The following is a 21,416-nucleotide window of genomic DNA, read 5'->3' on the forward strand; positions in this document are numbered from 1 at the left end:
AGAGGAGCTGCTGCCTTTCCTCGGTGTAATCTGAATCGCGGCAGCTAGGATTACTCCTCCTCCCAGCGCACTAGTGCCGCGGGATAGCTGCCTCTTCCTTTCTCCCTTTTTTTTTTTCCTAAGCGCATGCTGAGCACTGAGCAGACGTGACGCCCCAGGTGTGCGTCCAGCGGAAAGAAATTCTTTGGGGGAAAAGAAAAAAAAATCTCTAATATTTTCACAGAACTAAAACCCCGAAGAACACTGGAGTCGATGGAAGTTTGTAGTTTTGATCATTTCATTCTGATTTTGGCTTTTGACTTTCTGTGTTACATTGTGCCATGCTTAAGGTCAAGCTTTTAAACAAAAAAACACCTTTCAAGCCGGCAAAGTAAAACTGAGCCAGCAATGTAAAACTACTCATTTTTAGCAAGTCGAGACTAAATGTATCGGTCTTAAAAAAAATGAGTCAAAATACCTGTTAACACCAGGTGTTTTCCAGAAAGGTTTTGGTTACGATGTATCACCATTTTCTAATGAAAACCCACATTTTGTCAAAAAAATACATATATATAGAAATCTTGAGTAGCTGTGACCAGGCTGCCGCCCTGGGGCAGGTGTGGGGCACCCCGGAGCCGCGGGGTCCCCGCAGGGCCACAAACCCGAGAGCAAAAACCCTTCTGCTGCTCTGTCCCACCTGGAAACGCCGGTAAACACTGCTGTAAATACACGTTTTTTCCGTGGCAAGGTCCCAGCTGACCGGCTCATTGTCCCAGCTGCCCTGCAAAGGGGGAAGGAGAAAACTACCTGGCCTGAACATGGGACGTCGTCCCAGTCCCGTAACGAGCAATCCCGCGGCACGGTCTTCCAGGGGAAATAGTTAAAATGCACAAAAACGAGCAGCCGGCAAAGCAGTTCAGCCTCTTTAGCACAAGTTCGACTTCTACTTTCGTTCCCCCAACAGGTTTTCTTTTCAAGGTACCTGTAGGTTGAAAGTTAAATAAAAGTCGAGTTGCAGAAATTATTTAAAAGACTATAAATGCCCTTATGCTAAATCCAGTCCAGCCGGCAGAAAACGTTTACTGTGGGGTTAATTTTACAGCACGTGACACAGCATCAGCTGTGATTTCTGGCTTTGAAGACTCTCTCCAAGGTTCATGTGCCGCAGCTGATTTGCAGAAACTAAATCTAGACCTTACAAAAAAAGGGGAAATGATGCTTCCCCTCCGGCACGTTCATTTTCATAGCAGGAGGCCTGACGTCCCTGCGAGGGCGCGCGCGGCCGCCAGCCCAGGAGCCGGGAGCGGGGCCGCGGGCTGCACTTTGCGGGTCGATGGCAGGACTCCGGAGCTGCCGGCGTGTCCGGCGGTCGGAGCGCGGGAGCGCGGGCAGCCGGCGGCGCTGGGAGCGGCGGAGACGCCGCGCGGGAGCCTTGCGGCACGGCACGGCACGGCTCAGCGCGGAGCTCGTCCTGCTCCGGCTTGGTGCTGAGGGGCGCCCGCAGAAACGCGTGTCCCTCTTGAGGCTGTGCGGCACTTAAATAAGCTGAGCCGTAGCTATTTTTAAAGCCATGCCCGGAAGGCTTTGCTGCACCTCCTCCCATGGGCAGGAGTAGCCGAAGCTCAGCGCTCCGGATGGGCTAAGCAGGGGCAGGCGCAGCCCGGACCTCCGCGGCCCTGCGGCAGGGCAGGAGCGCCGGGATCGCCCCGGTTTGCGCTGGGGCGGGGGTCACGTTCCCGATATCCCCCGCACGCGGCGAAGCGGCACCTCGTGTGCATCAAGGTGTAAGGTTTGCGGTCATTCTTAAATGCAAAAACCGCGTGCCTCTTGCTTTTGATTTGCATGAGCGAACCTTTGTGGGAGAGGCCCGTGTAAAGCGGCGTCTCCATCGCTCCGCTCTGCCTGCCTCGCTGCTGCTCGGGTTTCCTCCGCCGAGCCGCGACGCAAAGCGCAGGACCTGCCCGAGGCTCTCCACCTGCTTTCCCGGCAGCTCCCAGCCTCGGCACAGAGGTCCCCGGACAGGTCCTCCGGCCCCCCCAGATCCGACCGGCGTTTCGTGCTCACTCTGCCCTAGCAAAATCATTACCGAAGTGAAAGGCAGCAGTGAATCAGGTGCAGAGGTCTAAAATGACTTGCCTAAAGTTGTGCAGCAAACGCTTTGCAGATGCCCCGGTGCAACGCTGAAGGTCTGGGTAGCGATTCCCAGCTCCCCGCGCCTGCACAGCTTTCTCGCGGGGGCCGCTCTCGTTTGCTCCCAGTTTCGCTGTGCGATCAGTCCTGTTTCTCTTTCCGGCTTTAACTGGGACTAATCCTAGCGTTCCGCCATCCGGGGGAAGTCGGCCGGGGTTGAAAGGCAACCGCGGGCGAAACTGGGCATGTATGGAGCAGCCCGACGCTCGGGGCGCGGAGGCTGGAGGTAGACAGCGAAGCGTGCGTGTGCGTGCGCGTTGAACCGAGCAGCGTGCTTCGGAAAGGTGCCTCTTTGGAAGGAACCGGGAGTCACTGCAAAAGAGAGAGGGAAACTGGGGGCTTTTTTGTTGTTTTTTTCCTAAAAACGCCGGGTACGTGCTGGCCCTGCTAACGCCACGGCGGAGGAGCGCCGTGGGGTCGGAAAGCGGCTCTCCGCTCCGACGCCGCAGTGCGCGGTGTGCACGTCCGGATCGAGACCCAGGCGGGTGTGCGGGACCCCACGCACGTGCGCGTGCTCCTGCCCCTGCGCGGGCGGGCGATGGCGAGCTGCGCCGGCGCAGAGCAGAAAACAAGGGCGCTGCATTTGGTAACGTGCTTGTAGCGGTCATCCTGGAATAACAGATACTGGAAACGAATTAAAAAAGAAATTCTTCCGGATTTTGAAAGCTGATCTATACCTAGCCGTGCTCATCTGCTGCATTGGCCAAACCTACACCAGCTTGCGGTTGTGTCACTGCTTGATTTTGCATTTTCCATGCAGGCTGCTGCGCTGCTTATTTATTTAGGCGAGGGCACTTTCCGCCTTGTCCTGGAGCGGCGCTGGGGACGCTTGCTCACTGCAGCCTCGCAGAGGCAGGGCTGGCGATGGCTCCGGCGCTCCTGCCCGTCGGAGGCTCGCGGGCAGCCCTTTCCCGGGCTGGCGGGCGGGTTGCCACCACGCTGAGCCCCCCCGGCGCCGTGCCTGACCCCTCTGCTCCCTTCCCCTTGTGTCTTGCAGTCTAACAAGGTTCCCGTGGTGCAGCCGTCGCACGGAGTCCACCCGCTCACCCCGCTCATTCCCTACAGCAACGACCACTTCAGCCACGGCTCCCACTCGCCCCACTTGCCCGCCGACATCAACCAGAAGCAAGGTAACGGCGGGAGGGGGCCAAGACCGGGGAAAACCAAGGGTTGGCGCCACCACCCTGGTCTCAAATCGGTGGGAAAAGTTGAGTACCGTGAGCAACTGGGGCATTGCTCGGTGACAGGAGTTTATTTGAGGTTTAGCTTCTGAGCAATTCTTTATAATCTCGGCCAATGGGCGTTTGATATCAAAAGCGTCAACCTTGCTGGTCGAATGTGCTTAGCTGCCTGTGCAAGCTGCCTCTGCAGCTCGAGATCAGACCGGAGCCTGAGAGATGATGCAGAAGAGTCAACCAGAAAATGGAAAGTAATCTTTCCTTTGACTCATACCCAGACTGTTGTCAGGCTGTCATTTTGAGAAAATAAATGTTTGAAACAGGAAATATTTTGACTAAATAGGATCGGTGTCTGATAGCTAACTGGATTTTTATATCTGTGTGTCAGTCCGTGGCCACACGTTATGCGGTTGTCACACTCTCCGGGTTGCTGTGTTAGGCCAGTGCACATCAGTTATCTCACGAGACTACGGAGGAAAGTACAGTACAGAGAGGTTAAACCCTGAGCTGTAAAATATAGGCCAGAAGTCACCACAGAGCAGCTTTCTTTGGGGGTTAGAGGCAAGATGATTGTAAAGTCAGACTTTTCTCAGGTTTCTAGCTAGCGCAACAGAATCTTAAAAAACCTATTCAAACCACCCAAACTTTGGCACAAACCTAGTCTTGATTTCATGTAAAGTGAGCAAATTCAGAGTTCTGTGTCAAACTACATTGTGGGAGGGATTCAGGGTTCATCCGAGCAAAGAAGTCAGTGCCAAACCCAAGGCACGACAACAAGCTGTTGCAATTTGGGCAAGTCCTTCGTCGAAGATCTCCGTAGTTGCTCACTTTTACGAACTGTCCAGCAGATGTCAACTCTGCCCAGTCAACTGCATTTCTAAAACCAATCTGCAATCACGGATGCTCTGGAAGTGGTGCTGAACTCTCGTTGGTTTGAACGCCGGAGGCCACATTTGGGGCCCGTCAGTGGCACTGAGGGGAAGGATTTATGTCCGAGGTAATAGATACCCGGACGCATCCTGGTTTTCTTCCAACCAACAAATGCTTGTCAGCCACCAGAGTATAATAAGCTCAGTAGAAAAATACGAAGAGTTAACAGATTAAAAACTCAAGTAGTGGCAGGTTTCCAGATCTCAGAAGGAAGCGTGCACATTTCCGCGCGTCTCCCTCGGATCTTGAGGGAACACAGCACCACGCACCTTGCCCACGCCACCTTTGGGAACGGCTTGTAGGGCCATCCATGAGCCATCTCGGCCATGCGCCAGCCTGCGTCTTTGGGGTCCCTCCGGACTCCTGTTCCCCACGCGGTGCCCACGTTCGTGCATGTTGGAGGCACCGGAGATCCCGCAGATCCCTTTGCTGGGAGGTTCAGACCAGCATCCTCAGCTGGGACCTGCCTCCACGGTACGGTCACCTTTGCGTCCCTCATCCCTGTGCTCACGGTCAAAGGCAGGGGCTTCCTTCCCCCTTTATGTGGATGTGACCCATCTCTATTTTTGTCATGGGAATGTCTCCCATTATCATACAGGCTTCCCTTTAAAGTATTTCATGGGTGGAGAGTTGACAGAGAGCAGCCCCTGTCTTTTATTTCTTGTTTTCTCACCCCGATGCTTAAGAAAGAAGTTAAACACTCGTTTCAATTCATTTTCCTACCCTCAGAGGAGTAACATAAACAGAATTTGAATATGCAAAAAGCAAACAAAAAAACCCATAGCTTCCTCCCACTCTAGCAAGTACTTTATTGAGAAGCTCATCAATTTGAATTTATTTGGAATCCGCAAGTCACAGTCACTAGTAAAATGACCTAGAGAGGCGAGACTACAGTGATAACTCCCTTGCATTTCAACACAAAAGAAAACCTTCCACAATATACAGCGTGAGCAGAACTTTTGGCCGAGTATCATCATTTGCCTGTTTGCTTCAGCTACTGCTGCAAGTGCTGCTGTTGCTGATGTCTGTTCCACAGACGAGGAAGCACCACCAGGATCTTCTGAGCCAATGGCTAGCGCTTAACCTCCGGGCCATCGAGAGTAATGTGTGCTCTGACTTACGCAGCTTTTATTATTGGAGGTCTAAATCTCAGGAAATCCTGGTAGCCGCCTAATGCGGGTGCTGGGTTTAGCTGGACCTTGAGCTGGACCCTGTGTCATCTAGGCTGGGGTGCTGGGTCCCCTTCAGCACAGCTCCAGGCAAACCGCCGCACTTAGTTAGGTATCCCTTTCCCTTCACTTATGTATTTCTTTCAATTATCTTCTAATAAGGTGCTTGGAACCCGTTGGTGTCATTCCTAAGTCATAATTTATCATTAACGCATCTGGTGAATAATCCAGACTTTTCCTGAGTTTGCAAACTGCTTGCAAGTAATCACAGATTTAGTAAACGTATTTATTGTCCAGGACAGGGGCTGAACAGTCTCAGTGCACGATTCTTTCCGTGAGGCCGGTTTGCGGGTGGTTGATAGCTAGTGTTTTACACCGGAAAGTCACACTGTCTTAGCTGGATGCAGAGATGGTGCAGTGTGTATCTGTTTCCTCTCCGAGTGATCTGTGATCCTGAGGTCCAGCCATCAGCGTGAATATTGCATATCGGGAATCAGAATTCATTTTCGGTGAGAATTCGGCAAAATTCATCGATCCTACCCCTGAGATACCTGACGGGAACATCCGCTGAGCTGGCCTCAGAGATAGGACCGGAGAGCCGCCAGGGTGAACTGTAAAAAATTCAAGTGTCTTGGAAAACAGTGTTTTGCAGAGTCCAGCCAGCTAGCACATATCCCGGGACGTGGCTAAAATCCCGCCCGAGCATCAGGCACCGTTGGATCCCATTTCACGTGTCTCGGCACGGCACGACGTTTCTCAGGCAGCGCTTCGCCCTGCCGCACACACGGTCTCTCTCCCTCTCTTTGCTCGTGGAGGACACGTAGCATGTTCTGAAGCCCAGATAGAGCTGATGATAGAAAAGGGTAGATATTCTGGCTGTCTCCTCTCCCCTCCTGTGCCAGAGGCTTTGAAGATCCCACAGGGATTCCCCTTGCGAAAGGTGAATTCCCACCTGGCGCGGTACCCAGCTCTGCGGCTCCTTGGCTCCCGCGGAGCAGCAGGAAAGGACTGTTTTTAACGGAGACTCAGATCCTCTAAAATCCAGGCAATGCTCCCGCGGGGGCGTTCCCGCTGGGCGCTCGGGGAGTCGCAGCGGGGGAATACCGGGACAGGCGGCGGCACGCTCAGGTGCGACCATGGATGGTGCTTGTGCAGGAGCAAGCCGGCTTCCCTAAATGATTGCACGAGTGGTTTTGTTCCTGCAGCCGTGTGTGCTATCCGCCGCATCTCCACGTGCGTTACCAGGAGAACCAGAGCAATAAAATAGCAACTACAATGTCCTGCCATTTGCGGGGTGTGTAATAGCAAGGCGTTTTGTATATATTCCTTGCTGTCCCCAAGCCTGCTGCTTGGTCCAATGCCTTTCCTCTCCCTTTTCCTAGGAGTGCACCGTCCTTCCCAGACATCCGATATCCCTGGTTTCTACCCCCTCCCTCCTGGCGGAGTCGGACAGATCACTCCTTCGATGGGATGGTGAGTGTGAGCCCCTGCGCGTTGCAGCCGGGCGCAGCGAGCCGGCGCGGCCCCGACCCCGCTTCCCGGGCCTCGCCGGGCTCCCGCCTCCCGTCGGGACTCGCGCTGGCTTCCCGCACCGCGAGGGGTTGTTTTACCGACTGTTGGCTGCAGTCCTGCCGGTGCTTTCACCCCGGCCCAGTTCCTCCGGCGACCTGAGTGGTGGAGAGGTGTTATGAACCCCGTTGTACGAACGGGAAGCAGATCCGCGGAGAAGCTGCTGGCTTGTCCCAGCTGAGGCATCCTCGGAGCGGAGCTGAGGTTGCACCCAGCTACTTGTCTGGTTCAAAGCCACCTCTTACCTTGCATCTAAGCCCCGATATGGATTAGAAAACACGGGAGAGCTGCTCTGCCCACTCCTCCAATCCCAACAAAAGCCTCTCCTTTGGACGCGGAGGTGATTTTCCCCCTCGCGAGCGTGCCGCCGGCTCAGCGTCATTCGGCTGCACGCACCAGCCACCGGGCCGTGCTGCCCTCTTCTCGTATGCGGGGAAGGAATACGCCACGGCCGCTACCGCCCCGGCGGGCGGATGTGCACGGCAGGGAGTGGGCAGCAGGAGGAGGAGGAGGAGGGAGCGCGACCGGCCGCCTTCCTCCGGCTCTCGCCCCCTCGCCGGGCGCCCGGTGCCGGCTCCGCGGGGAAGCAGCGGCTGCCCGAGGGTCCCGCGCGGGCAGGCCTGGAGGTGCATCCTGCAAACCTCGGGGAAACCCCCCCCCCCCCCGGGACAGGAGCTAACGCACCGCACCGCGGTGTTGCCTCCGTGCTGTTCGTCGCCGCTTGTGTCCCGCAGCGGATGACCCTGCGGGAGCGGATCCGGCGGGGCGGGAGGTGCTGTCTTCCCATAGCGGCTCTTTAGCTGAGCTCCTAATTCATTTCGGTGCTGCGAAGGCGTGAGGAGAGGTTCGTGGCTGGAGGAGGGGGATTAGGAGGCTGCGTCGGGGACCGGCAGCCTTTAGGCGAGCCTGAAGCCGAGGAGGATGTCACGGGTGGGCAGCAGGGAGCCGTGTCCTCCCTGCTGCCGGCTGCTGAAACCCGGCAAACCCCGGCAGAGACACCAGGCACAGGGACGTGAGGCCGCGTTGCAAAATGGGAGAAGCGAAACACCTTAAAACACCGAGTAAAAAGTTAGCCTCTTTTTTTTTGTTGTTTATGAATTTTGCGTTCCAGATATATAACCACAGAGAAAGAGAGGCCGAGGCCTTTGATACAGAGCTGGGCTTCAAAGAGATTACATTTTGCTTTCTGTGCTAAATCTGCTACTCTTGGGCGATGATTTAGCTCCTCATATGATATGATTCATCCTCAGGAAAAACAAGTACTGGAGTGACTGTGCTATAACATGAAAGACACTGTCGGGGGTGAGAAAGGAGCCTGTTTGCCAAATGCAAGGTCCCCTCTCCGGGATGGGGAGCTGTTAAAGGCAGCCTTGGATACGTGGAAAAAATACGGCTATATATATTCTGTTTTTCAGAGCGTTTTCGTTTGTTTGCTGGCCGCGGAGGCAGTTTGTGTTGCTGACAGCCGCTCCGGCGTCTGGCAGGGCTTGGCATCTTCCGCCGAGCTGGTCAGACCCGTTCAGTGGTGACTAATAGGGTAGATAAGGTGAAGCAGCGAATGGAAAAGCAGCCCGGCGGGGCAGAGCAGCCGCCTCCCGCAGCGCGCGTTTGCAGCGGAGCCTTTCTGAACGCTCGTGCTGCCTGAAATTCGCAGAAAGAGCCACAAAACCGCTTGCAAAGGGCCCGGAGTAAGTCCCGCGCTTGCTTTTAGGTGGACTCTTCTGCACGGAGGTGCATTAAGGCCCGGTTGCATCTCAGGCTTGGCTTTCCCCGTGGGAATAACAGGGCTCCTGAAGGAGGGAAGGAGCGATGCTGTGGGATGATTTTTGCAAAAAGCCTGGGCATTAATTTGCGTTTTTATAAAGTGCTGGCCGCTCCCGTAGCGTTGACGCTAACGGCAAAGGGCGGCCAAGACGCTGGGGGCCCCGTGGCGCGCCGAGGCCGCGGCAGCCTGGGATGCTCGCCGCCGTGCCGCGGAGCCGACGGCGTGCCGGATGCAGCTCGAGTTTGGCCGGCGCGCGCTTTGCTCCTGCCGAGCGCCTTGGGAGGAGGAGCCGCCGCAGCTCCCCGCGCTTAGCCGGGGTGGCGGTCGGGAGCGTCGAACGCGAGCGCGGTAGAGGCCGGGGCGGCGAGCGTGCTTGCTGCGCGCCTCGGCCGAGAGCCGCGGGGTTCACGCGCCCGCGGCGCCTCGTTCGCCCCTCCGCCGCCTGCGCTCGTCTTTCTTCCAGAGCTGCTCCCCCGTCCGTCCCAGGGCGACGCAAGCCGTAACTGCACATTCCCAGCCATCAGGGGCTGATTCTGCAATTGAATTAATTTGCGTGTCAGAATCGCTTTGGACGAAGCCGTGAGTGCCACGGTCCTTTTATATTCTAATATCTTGGCCCGCTGGAGTAACGATTGTCACTTCTGGATTAACTCCGAGTGTTTTCTCAGCCCTGGGGCAGGAATGCGAGACTTCAAAGGCTGTTTAGGTTTCCTGATGGGCTGCAGCGCTTGGCTGCTTGTTGGTGTGTTTATGCGCGCCGACTTCTGAGCGGGGCTGGGGCTGGGGCTGGGGCTGGGGCTGGCACCCGCCGCGGCTCCCTCTCCCGCAGACACGTCTTCCAGATCCCCTCCGAGCCGAGATGCGGCAGCTCCGTGAGGGGCCGGAGCAGAAACCGCCCTGCTCCCCTCCCTGCTGTGGCCCGGGGCCCCGACGGCCGCGCCGCTCCCGTTAGGGCTCTGCGGGGGCAGAAGCCGTGTTTTACCCCCGAAAAGCACCCGGCGTATCAGCGCCGGGCAGCCGGACGCTGCCGCGGTTGATGGTCGCGAGGGCGTTTTTGAGCTGCCCCCGTGTGAAAACGGGGCCGGAGGGGGGGGGCGGTTTTCCCTGCGCAAGAGCGATGGAGGAACTCGCTTCGCATTGATGCCGCTGCCTCAGAAACAGCTGCGAGCGCCTGTGCCGCGGTCCCGACTCCTAATTTTGCGGCAGGGCTCCGGCACCGGCGTTGCCGGCGAGCCCGGCTGGAAGAGGGTGGCTTTAGGAAGCGGCCGCGCAGCTGTAGATACTTCACAGCCTCTTTCTTCCCGATCCCAGGCAGAGCCAGTCTGTCTATCCGCTCCCGTCATGTGGATTTAGGCAGCCGTACTCGTCAGCGCTTTCCGCTGGGGCCTCTTTCTCCAGGTGAGTATGCGCCGGCCTCGCCGCTTGCCGTGCCTGCGGTAGGAGCTTGCAGCGGGGCCGCCGGCCCCCCCGGGGCGGCCGCGGGCGAGGAGGCGCCCCGGCCCCCGCGCCGCCCGCGCGGCCGGGAGCGAAGCCAGGAGACGCCGCCTCCGGCGAGAACGGGGCGAACCCCGGCGCCCAGACAGGGTCTCGCTCCTCGCCGCGAGCTTGGCCGTCCTCCCGCCGCCGCCAGAGCTTTGCCGCGCGGAGACCGATGAGTTTTGCCCGGTCTCGGTCTTAGGAGCAAGCGGGGGGCAGAGGGGCGCTGTGCTGGAGTGGCAGAAGGAGCCTCCGTCCCCTCCGCCCCGTCCCGTCGGAGGCGGCCGGCTGCCCCGGAGGCTGGGCCAGCCTGCACCGGCCCCCACGGCAGCGCAGACCGTAAATGACCCCAAATATCGAGGAGGTCGAACTCCGCGGCTCAGCCCTGGACCACAGTGCCGCTCACGCGCTCTCCTCCGCAGCCGCAGAGCTCGGTGCCTCCGGGCGGGCTCCCGAGCGGAGCAGAGCCCTTCCCCGGTGGAGCCCGGCCGCTGCCGCCGCCGCCGCCGCCGCGTCCCCTGCAAGCAACGTGCGTCCGCGCCGCCGGCTTTCGCTTCCGCTTCGCCTTGTCCTGACGCGGGGGGGAGAGCACCGGCAGCCCCGCAGGGAAGGTTTCCCACCGGATTTCATCCTCGCCAGAGGAAAGGAGCCACCTCGCTCTCCGAGGCGTCTCCCGTCCCGGCCTCGGTCGGGCGATGGGAAGGAGCTAAGGGTTCCCGCGGCGTCGCGGGGCGCGCGGGAGCTCCCGGGGCCGCGCAGGCGAGCGAGCGCACCTGGGCCGATAAGGATCAGGCTGCCGACTGCGCCGGTGGGTTCAATTAAGCAGCTTTTCTTTCGGTGCCAGCGTAGCTAACGAGCAGCTCCTCTGCCGGGGGCAGCGCCGGCGTCACGAGCTGCGGGCAGACGGCGGCACGCTCGGCGAAGCCAGCGGCTCCGGCTTTGCCCCCAAAGCTCCGCGGAGAGCCGGCGGAGCTTGAAAGCTGGTGAGACCCCTCCTGAGCTCGCCGCCGCGCTGCGGGTCACGTCGCCTGGGCGAGGCGCCCCTCCCGGGGTTGAGTTTGGACCACGTTCCGACTTGGGCTTTTTCCCGCTAAGGGAAAGGTGTGGGGTGGTCCTCACCTCGCATCCAAACGCTGGCTTGAGTTTGTTGTTTCTCTCTGCAGCGCTAACGAGATATTGCAACAACAGAGGTCTGAGCAGCTGGAAACGCTGTTTAGAAGAGCCCTTGATCTCTGCGAGGCTGCCTTGGGCGGCAGATGGGTTTTTACAGCCGCCTCTGGGAGGGCAAAGGCCTTTCCCCGCCTGCCGCGCGGTCGCTCTGGCTGGCGACGGGCCGCCGTCGAGGTGGCCGAGGACCGCTCGCTAAGCTGCAGCGAGGGACGGAGCCGAGCGCCGCGTCGGGAAAGGCAGGGCCCAAGCCCGGCTCCCCTCGCTCTGCGCCCCGGCCTCGCCAGATGTGCCAGATGTGCCGCCGCCGCCGCCGCTGCTTCGCTCGCCCGCCCGCCCGCACCGGGCAGCACCCAGTGTTGTGCTTGCCGCGTCCTCCCGCTTTTACCGTCTTGCTTCCGCGGCTTCCAAAGCCAGAGTGCCATCTAGCGAGAGCGGCGCCGGCGGCGAGGCGAGCTCACGCGCGCTCTCTTGCAGGTTCACCCACCCGCTGATGCTGGGCTCCGGCATGCACACCACCGGCATCCCGCACCCGGCCATCGTGCCCCACTCCGGCAAGCAGGAGATGGAGCACTACGACCGGAACATGTAAGTCGGAAGTCACGGCGGGCAGAGCCAGGGCTTCCCGACGGCACGAACGCTTCGGCGGGCACCTCAGTTATCCCCGATAATGTTTGCGACCGAGGGGGTTTAGCGCTCGCCGGCGTTTCCCGCGGCCGCCCCAGCCGGCGGCGGGGCGTCTCCGGCACTAACTGCTTCTCTTTCGTTTCTACCAAGGAAACCTCAGCCCGAACCAAAGAGAGAGAAGGAAGCCAAGAAGCCCACTATCAAGAAGCCCCTGAACGCTTTCATGTTGTATATGAAAGAGATGCGGGCGAAAGTCATCGCCGAGTGCACCCTGAAGGAGAGCGCGGCCATCAACCAGATCCTAGGAAGGAGGGTGAGAGCACGCGGCAGGGCTCAGGGCCCAGCGTCTCCGGGCAGAGCCGCCTTCCCCTCCGCCGTCCCCAAGGGAGCCGAGCAGCTCCGTCACGTCAGGCCTCTTCTCCGGAGGGCCCTGAGCAATCGGTGGCCTGCAAACAGCCCATTTTTGCCCCGTACGGCAGCGGAAGGGTTTCTGCTGTCACCGACGGAAAACCGCTCGGAGGGAGATCACAGTTTTCAGGGTAGCAAACTGCTGCCACCTTGGTCCCACGGGTGCGTCCTCCGTCCTCCTCGCTCAGCGTGAGACCCGAGCGCTGGCGAGGGAGGACGCCTGTCCCCGGCGAGAGCCACCGGGCAGTGCCGCTTCGCCTGCTGCTGCCCACCGCTGCTTCTCTTGAGCACCTGCCGCGCAGCAGCCCGGGCAGCTGCGTGCTCTTGCTGCACGCTGCAAAGTCAGACGTTCCCCGCCGTGGCCGGGGCATCGCGGTGCAATAGCGCCCGTGGCCGGGGTTGGTGGCGGGGGGAGAAGGGCCTGCCCGGCCCCGAGCAGAGCGGTGAGTCCCACCCGGCTCACCACCGGCGCTTCTCGTTGCAGTGGCACGCGCTGTCGCGGGAGGAGCAGGCCAAGTACTACGAGCTGGCGCGGAAGGAGCGGCAACTCCACATGCAGCTCTACCCAGGCTGGTCCGCCAGGGACAACTATGTGAGTGGTTAATGCGCCGGGGGCTAATGACCCCCCCACCCACCCACACACACACACCCACCACGCCGTTAGGAATGAGCTGGTGAATCGGAAAACTGTCCTCTACCAAATCTCCTGTCTTTTCGTGATACGGTGATTTCTGAGGGTGCCTCTCAGCGCTCCTTCTAATGCTATATAGCGGTAGTGCCACGCGGGGCGTTTGTGCAGTCGTGCGTATGGAAATACCCATTTCGGCAATGTTTTGAACATCCCCTTGGCTGTTAATCATTGCACAGCTGCAGCACGAACATTATACTTTCCTCACTGCTACAGATTACACACCCAGTTTCCTTATTGTCCGTATATTCGAACTGAGTCAAGATGAACTTTTAAGGAGTGATGTGGATGACCTTTGGAGATGTAGCTGCACGGAAACCCCTCCCTGGAGACCCTCAGGCAGCAGTGCGGAGACGTTGGCCCAGGGCAGCCCGTGGCGGCAGGCTGTCGCGTAGCGGTTCAGAAGAGAAACGCGGGGAGGAGCTGGCGTTCGGGGCAGAAGGCAGGAGAGCCTTAAAAAGGCCGTTGCAGTTTACCGAACTCTTCGGTTTGCGCTAGTGCCTCCTCCATGGGCTTTAAATTCCCTGGCTTGGCACCGCTGGCTCCGTAATCGTGGTAGCGCGGCGCTAAGCCCCAGCCCGCGCTCCGTTTTTGGGGGGGATTTGCTGAATCCTGCGCTGCCGTGGCGGCTCTGCGGGTTTCACGCTAGCTCAGGGCGTCTGCCGGAGCCGCACTCCCAGGTGCTCAACAAGACGGCAAAGTTGCTAAACCTTAGCGACCTGCGTGGCCTTTCCACGGGGAATCCCACCGCTTTGCCCGGTGCCAGGCTGAGGGTGCCTTGGAGCGCCGGGAAGCTCTCCTTGCTAGCTAAGCTTGTTCTCCGGTACGGTTCGTTTGCAATTTGTGTCCTGGGGAAGCCTCCGCAGCAGTGGAAGGTAGTTTAAAAAAGGCGGAATAGGAAAACGAAAGCTGCTTTGTATGAATTGCATCCAAGCCCGAGCGTTGCAGGCTGTGGAGTTCAGCTTCAGACCTCTGGGTGGGGTTGCTCCACCAGCGGCGGTCCCCACGCTGCGCAGCGGGGACGGCCGCGCCGCGGGACGGCCGCCGCCGGCTCTGCCGTCCCCCTGGTGCTGCGGTTCCACCCGGACCTGCCGTTGTGAGAGGAGCCTAAACAGTTCAAGCGTGCTGCGTTCAAAGTATTCAAATGCAGTCTGAGCAAACGCGGACGACAGCGGTGCTTGCGCTGGCAGCTTGCGAGCTAAACCCGGTTCTTCGGGGAGTCTCTTCTCCAACCAAGGTTGCCGATAGGGAAAAAAAAAAAAAACGACCCTTTCCAGATCAAAAAAGAAAAAGCAACCCCCAAATCAGGCAGCGGCTGCTGAGCAGAGCAGCTGAGCAACTCGTCAAATAGCAGCGGTTCTCGGCAAGGAGATTTAGCTGACGAGGATGGCCCTGAAACCCGCTGAGCGTCGGGGCTGTGAATGCCCGTAGCCAACGAGCTGTAAGGGAGCATCTCCGAGGCAAAGCGCCGGAGTGACGGCCTTGGTCTTCCCCAGTTTGACCTCCAAGGAGGTTCGCTGGCCTCAGTGACCAATTCTGAACCGAGTCCCTGGCCACAAGCAGAGGAACCCGCACTGTGGTTTTTCTAGACACCCAGTTTAACCCTGTCTGAGATGGGTTTTTCAGAAGTGAGCAGCTCTGAACGGAGTTTCACCGGGGTGGCAGGGCAGGACCAGCGCTGAGCCGCTCTGACAGTCTCACCCCGCGGAGTCATTAGCTGAATTTTAGCGGGGGGAGAATCGAGAATGGAGTGATACAAAGAAGACATTTTAACCAGATCCCAGAAAACATGGTTAAAGCAGACAGGCACCTAGGTCTCTCTCCAGTACTATTGCCCCTTTTGCGAGCAGGAGGGAGACGCGGTGCCTGTCGTTGGAGGGCAGTGCCGCGGTTAACGCACGGCGGCTCATGTGCGAGCTCGAGCTTCGCAGCGCTCGCCTGCTCGTGGTGGTAGGACCGACGATTGGGAAGCCTCCGGGCTGGCCCATGGGACTTTTAAAACTTACTATTAAAAAAAAATTCATTTCCTCCTAGCTATGTTAATCATTTAAGAGGCAGCAAGTGAAATGAGGTTCCATAGGTGTAGCAGTGCCCCAAAAGCACAGGATAGAGTAAGAGGCTTCTCCAGGGGCTTTCTAGGCTGTTCTGATCTTGCATATGAAGGGCCCTGCCAAAAAAGCTCGTTAGAGACCTGTGCTCTAAAGCACATGCAAGTCTTCAGCTGTCCACCCATCAACTCGAGGGCTCCGCTGCGTGATCTGGAGCTCAGCCCTGTCCCCCCGCATCGTCCCTCCTCCGAAGCAGCTGGCTCCTTGCCTCCAGAAGAGCCTTCCCTCCGAGGACCGCGGCAGCGAGGGGCCACCCAGGCTCTAAAAACGCCCAGGGGCCTCCACGCACCGGCTCACCCGGAGCCGGGCAGCAGCTGCAGCCGGTCTCGGGGTCTCCGCCAGAAACGCTCATCCGTCCCCGGAGCGCGGGCAGGGGGAATGTAGGTCACCTCGCGGCACGTGACTCGGATCGCAGACAGGAAATACAGTTGCTCCCACACTGCAGAAGAGCTCACCGCAGTTAGGAGCTTTCCACCTTCACTCAAACCACAAGAAGTCATATAAAAAGTCGCGGGTCAAAGGCGGCACTGCCAGCTGCGTTCTTCACGCAGGCCAGATTTGCTCCAGCTCTCCTGTGCCCTCATTAAAAAAGTCAGGAGGATATAAAGAGCATTAGTATGTATTCTGGGTCAGAGAGGCAGCTTGGGGAAAAAATTGTGTTTTCCTGTTAACGAGTGAAGAAAACAGAAGAAAGATAGGTGGGTCCTGAGCTGTGACGGCACAGAGATGGGTATCGCCAAACACGGTCTCTGGGGGTTTCCGAAAACCTTCTTTCCCATTGATCGACCTCCGATCCTGAATTCTTTCAGATACTGGCTCTTATTTTTTTCCTACGCAAAGCAGAGCAACCGCTGCCACCGCAGCCTGTGGGCGCCCGCCGACGTGCTCGGGGCCGCTGCAGCTCTGCGGCGCCTCGGCCGTTTCTGCCTAAATAGCCTTAGATCAGCCTGCTGCCGTGCAGCGCGGGCGAAACCTCGCTGTGATTTACTCCGGTGCGTCTTTGAATTGGGTAACAGAGCTGGATTATCACGCAGAATAACGCTCTGCAAAGATGACCCACTTTTTTATTGCGTCGCGTTCACAGACGTTTTCTCTTGCAAGCTCTTTTGCAGACCGCAGTGTAATCAGGGCTCAGCTGTAGCTGCAGCGCAGCTGCGACCGCGGAGGCACCTAACGCGGTCTGAGCTTGCCCAAACCCGTCGGGGAGCACCACGCTAGGGAGAGGTGCTGTCGAACGCGGGCTGGGCGGCAGCGGCCACGCGGCCTCCCTGGTCTCCAAGTTTCTCTCGCTGCTCTTGCGCAGATTGTGTGCGTAGTGGTTTTTGGCATGCTGGGGGTTAGTCAAAACACCTATGGTTTGGGGCTCGGGGATGCTGGAAATTAGGGGGTTTTTTTGCCGTACATGCCCAGAATAAATCTGTGCAATTTAAGTGACAGCCGTAATCATTTGTGCAAACGCTTGATTGTGGCAGTTGCTTTGGGACTTCCCACCAGATTTCTTTTCAGGGTATTTGAACTGGGTTGTTTGGGGGGAAAAAAGGGGTGTTTGCATAAATAAAACTGGGCACTCGGGGTCCGGGAACCACGGACCGGGGCTCCAGGGCCCCCATGGCGATTGCCTCAAGGAGCATCCTCGCTCTTCTGGGAGCATGGACTAATGGTCTTTTCCTTTCGTGTCCTAGGGGAAAAAGAAAAGACGAACACGGGAAAAGCAGCAAGATTCCAACTCAGGTAAATGCCTTGGTGCTAAGTCAAGTGCGCTTCTCCGTAGTTGTCACTTTGGTTTTGCTCGGAGTGGATTATCCAAGGGAAAAGCAGTTGTCATGTTTTACCATGTTTTATTTTATTCTCTTGACTTTAACTAAAGAAATAGGCTATTTTTTTAAGGCACAGTAAATTAACATTTCTGTGACTTACTCATAAGCACACGTTTGAATTAGAACATGGGTAGTTCATGAAAACTGAAAAGATGAGGTTTTGGCAAGTGCGTAACTTCATATAAGCTATCACCAAAGTTAATCTGCTCAAAACGATGTCCCTGTCAGCCCTTTAGATACAGTTAGTTGAAGAAAACTCCTCTCAAATGCATCAATATTGTGGGGGGGACTAAATGCAGTGAAAGACATGAAGATCATTTTTCCTCTCAAAGTAACCTCGAGTTCAAGTCAAGTCGTACTAAAAACCCGTGCAGCAGCATGACAGGTTTCTTCACTCTACAAAACTCTGTTTATTAGAAACCTTGTGGCAGATTTCAGCTGTTCCCACGCCCGTTTCCCCCTGCCTCATCCAAGGCTATTCCCACGCTGAGTTTTGAAGCATTTCTGCCATCCCGGGAATAAAAAGTCTCTGCTCCGGGGGCCACACCGAGCGGGTGCCCCTGCCCGCCGGGCGCCGCGCGGCCTGGCGTCGCCTCGCCTGGTCCTCCCAGCGCCGCCGGTCCGCGAGCGTCGCGCGCTTGCCGGCCGCCCGAGAGCTCTTGCCGCCCTTCAGCGTCCCGGTTGCTCACCGCTTATTGCTTTTTGATGAAGTTGAGTTAATCAGGCGATAGGCTGTTGGCTGGATACCTCCGAAAGCGCCCGCCATGGAGGCCGCCCGGGCAGACTGCCGGTTTCGGAGCCGCTCGGGCTGCTGCACCAGGCAGGGCTGCAAAGACCTTTCCACACGGGAGCCCTCCTGGGAAGCCGGCGGCGCCCGGCTGGCTGCGTCCGGACCGTTCTTTGGTCGGTTGTTACGTGGGAGTCCAGCGCTGGCTTGACTAACTTTACAGCCGTGGATTACATTTCCGTGCAGCCAGAATCCTGCAACCTGCGGTAATTCATAAAGCTCAGGTTATGTCAATAGCTTAATTAATCATTTCCGGGTGACCTCTTTGCTTTGAGTTGTCCATGCAACTCCGTAAATGCGTCCCAGGAATATCTTCAGTTTAGTTAACACTGCTGGTCTCATTCAGTGCCTACGCTGATAAGGGAAATACAATCTTTTAGGCTTATATTATGCATGTTGTATGTGTAGTATAAAAATAATAATTTCACCCATTATGTACTGGGAGACGATTGCTGATGGTACAGCAGGAAACACTAGTGGTGCCTGAAAGAGGAAGCCTGAAGCTAGCACAGAAATATGCTGTTCGAATCCCGTTTACAGCACTAGAGGGGAAAAAAAAACCCACATGATGTACCTAAAAGAAAACAGGGCCTCACCCTCATCAGTCCCGTATTCATACAGCAACGCTGCAGGACCTCGGGAAAGGCCGCGGAGAATAGCTTTCCCATTAGCGCTGGAAGGGGAATTTGGGGAGGCAGCGTGGCATTGCCCAGGCCGAGATCTCCGTGGTGCTGACCCTGCTTTCAACCTGCTTCTGCAATGTTTCCTCCTCTTCTCTGCAACGCGACGGCTCCGGCAGGCCGCTCGGCCCTCGCCGGAGAGGCGGGCGCCGGGGAGGACGCGCGCGCGGGAGGCGCTCGGCGGCTGCTTGGTTTGGCAGCCGTTTCCGAACGAAGGAATTTCACACGCCGCAAAGAGCGGCGACTTCCCTGGTGGTTGCCCGTACTGGGATTGAATCCTGCCTGCGAACTGGGAAGGAAATGGCTGAGCTAGGGAAACACAAGCGAGCCAGAGCAAAACGCACCAAATCTCGAGCTGGAGGCCGTTTTCCAAACCTCCTCCTCCTCCTCCAGCCTGCTAGACGTGATCTTTGATATTTGCCTAACGATCACTTTTTTACAGGAGAGGTGGTGCCGGCATAGCGGCGTTGCGGCAGAACCGGATTGTAGTCTGTTAGTTATGTGCTAAAAGTGGCTAAAATGACGTTGCATCTTTTCTTCCTCCTGCTGCTCCTCCTCTTTGTGCCTCTGCCTTGCCCATTCTCCGCCACGCATGCTTCTGTGTTCAGATCCTGCCTCTCCTAAGAAATGCAGAGCTCGCTTTGGCCTCAACCAACAAACGGACTGGTGCGGCCCGTGCAGGTGTGTATCGGAAACTCCCCCTCTGCGCCCCGGCACTGGCCGGGGTTTCTCCCGCGGGTGCGGTTTCGTCTCTGTGCATGTTCCTCCGGCGGTCTGCGCTCCTAACACGCGAGCGAGCCGGCGGCACCGCTCGGGGCTGCTCCCGGCGGAGCGGCTCGGGGGGGTTTTCTCGGGGCTCCCTCACCTCCGGCTGCCCTTTCTCGGGGCGCAGTTCACGCGGCGTTTGCCGTCCGAGTCGCTAGGTCCAAACGTCACCCTGTGTTTCTTGCCCTGGCAGGCAAGGTCATGGCATGTTTTACGTGTTTTTTTGGGTCGCTTGCTTCCCTGGTGTTAGACGTTTCTCTTTTTTGGTGTTGAGTCGCTTCTCATCCCCACCCTGTTTTCAAGAAGAGTCCTAATGTGGGATCTCTATTCCCCTTTTAACGATTCCCTATCACAAAAATACCATTCTAGGGCCAGTAGTGAGTAGTTCAGGTGGGGTTTTTTCCTATTTATACCTGGGACTAACCCTGTATTTTGAGAGCCACCTCTTGTTGGCTCAGCAAGTGGCCCAGAGCTTCTGCTGCGCCCACGTTCATTAGGGGCGCAATAACCTCAAGCAACGAGACACCTTGCAAGTGCTCCATGCCTTGAGCTTCTAAGGAATGAACACATAAAGGCAATAGCAAAGCTTAAAGCCTGAGCCAAATAAATATGACCTGGTTCAGGGTGTCTTCAAATGGATGCAGGCAGAGAAAGCTCCTGGCCCATCCCTGGGCCAAGGCACCCAAGCAAGGAGAGGATGCAGCCTCAGCAGAGGTTTACGGTCCGTAGCGCAGAGCAACATGCCAACATGTTAAAGAGTCCGCCTACCAAAATCTGAGAGTTGCTGGCCTTGCGTAAAAGGGGAAAGTAATGCATAGTGTGCTTATCACAGCTAGAACCAGCTAAATTATTTAATCTCTCTGAACCTGAATCCCAGAAATGTAGCCACCCGGAGTCCTGACACTGCTTGGTCACTGATCTTAGCAGCAACCCAAGTGATGGCCAGCCAGTGTTCAAATCACTTGGGACTGAGCCAAACTGTCCGAGACTAGCTACCCTCCACAAACCTGCTTTTTTTCAACTGATTATCTCCTGAAGGAGCTCTGTCGCTGCCCTGGCCCTGAGCTCAGTGTCAGCGGGCAGGAAGAAGGAGGCTGAACAAAGTCCTTCGTGTACTTCTGGGTGCTGTGAAACAGCAAGCGCTTTATCTTTCTCTCTGGGCATTTTTTACTACTTAATAGCAGCTTAGAAGCAGCCCACGCTTGCATTTTGTACAGGGGATGATGTCACTCAAGCACCGTTTTTTTCCCGGACAGAACTCCCTGAATGCCTCATTAGTACTTTCCCTGAAAGTATTAATGTATTACAAGTAAACTATTTCATGTATTACATGAAGACCAACGTTGGGCTGCCGCCTCCCGTACAGTAGCGCAGGGCCTGACCGCAGGTCTTCGGGCAGCTCTTACCGCTTCACTCCTACTTCGTTTGAACTCCCTTAATTCAGCTCCAGTGCTAACACTTTGCATTGCTTCCCAAGTAACACGAATGCTGAGCTGCTCTTACACCTTAGCATGCTTTCTCAATTTTTTTTTAACCTTTGCCACTCAAATACTGTTTAGTAACAGCCGGTCTGCAATTTCCAGTACTAATGTACTACTGCCAGCTCAAGGGCTTCTGCCGTATGTGTTCTGGTCCTGACACCTGCTAAGAGAAACTTCCACCAGAGAATTTCCCTTCCACGCCAGGAGACGTTTAACTGGTTGAAACAGCGTGTTCCTGCTTTTGAGGTTTCACCTTCCTCTTCCTCCCTGGGACAAACTGGTCCAGGTTGCTATAGGTCCGGAAGGGACAGGGAGATATACACACACACACACATATATATGTATATGTGTGTGTATATATATATATATATGTGTGTGTGTGTGTGTGTGTGTGTGTGTATATATATATATCCTTTTAGCTGAATAATAGACATGTTAACTGTAGGCCACTAAAGGCTTCATTTAATCAGTAATCTGTTACATCAGATCTGCTTTTTATCTGTATTTTTAAATCAGATCAGATCAGTGAATCGATGGATACATACCTATCATCTTATAAATAGGTTTTTGAAACTCTTCTTCCTGCAGCTGCTTCTGAAATGTCTGTGAAAAATATAACTTCTCCCAGGGTT

The 21,416-nt window shown here is 56.8% G+C and overlaps 1 protein-coding gene across 2 annotated transcripts in view; it reads left to right on the forward strand.

Annotated features, from left to right (window-relative positions):
- The window catches only part of TCF7 (transcription factor 7), a 73,655-nt gene that overhangs the window by 43,024 nt on the left and 9,215 nt on the right, over positions 1 to 21,416 (forward strand). For both annotated transcript variants that reach the window (XM_026063143.1, XM_026063144.1), the window contains exons 2-8: positions 3,167 to 3,299; positions 6,829 to 6,919; positions 10,092 to 10,178; positions 11,901 to 12,011; positions 12,201 to 12,363; positions 12,943 to 13,050; positions 16,937 to 16,985. In XM_026063143.1, the coding sequence (XP_025918928.1) occupies positions 3,167 to 3,299; positions 6,829 to 6,919; positions 10,092 to 10,178; positions 11,901 to 12,011; positions 12,201 to 12,363; positions 12,943 to 13,050; positions 16,937 to 16,985 (742 nt within the window). The remainder of the gene's footprint in view (positions 1 to 3,166; positions 3,300 to 6,828; positions 6,920 to 10,091; positions 10,179 to 11,900; positions 12,012 to 12,200; positions 12,364 to 12,942; positions 13,051 to 16,936; positions 16,986 to 21,416) is intronic.

The sequence above is a fragment of the Apteryx rowi genome, unplaced genomic scaffold, assembly GCF_003343035.1.
Source record: "Apteryx rowi isolate R43461 unplaced genomic scaffold, aptRow1 scaffold_2, whole genome shotgun sequence".
NCBI classification, from domain to species: domain Eukaryota; kingdom Metazoa; phylum Chordata; class Aves; order Apterygiformes; family Apterygidae; genus Apteryx; species Apteryx rowi.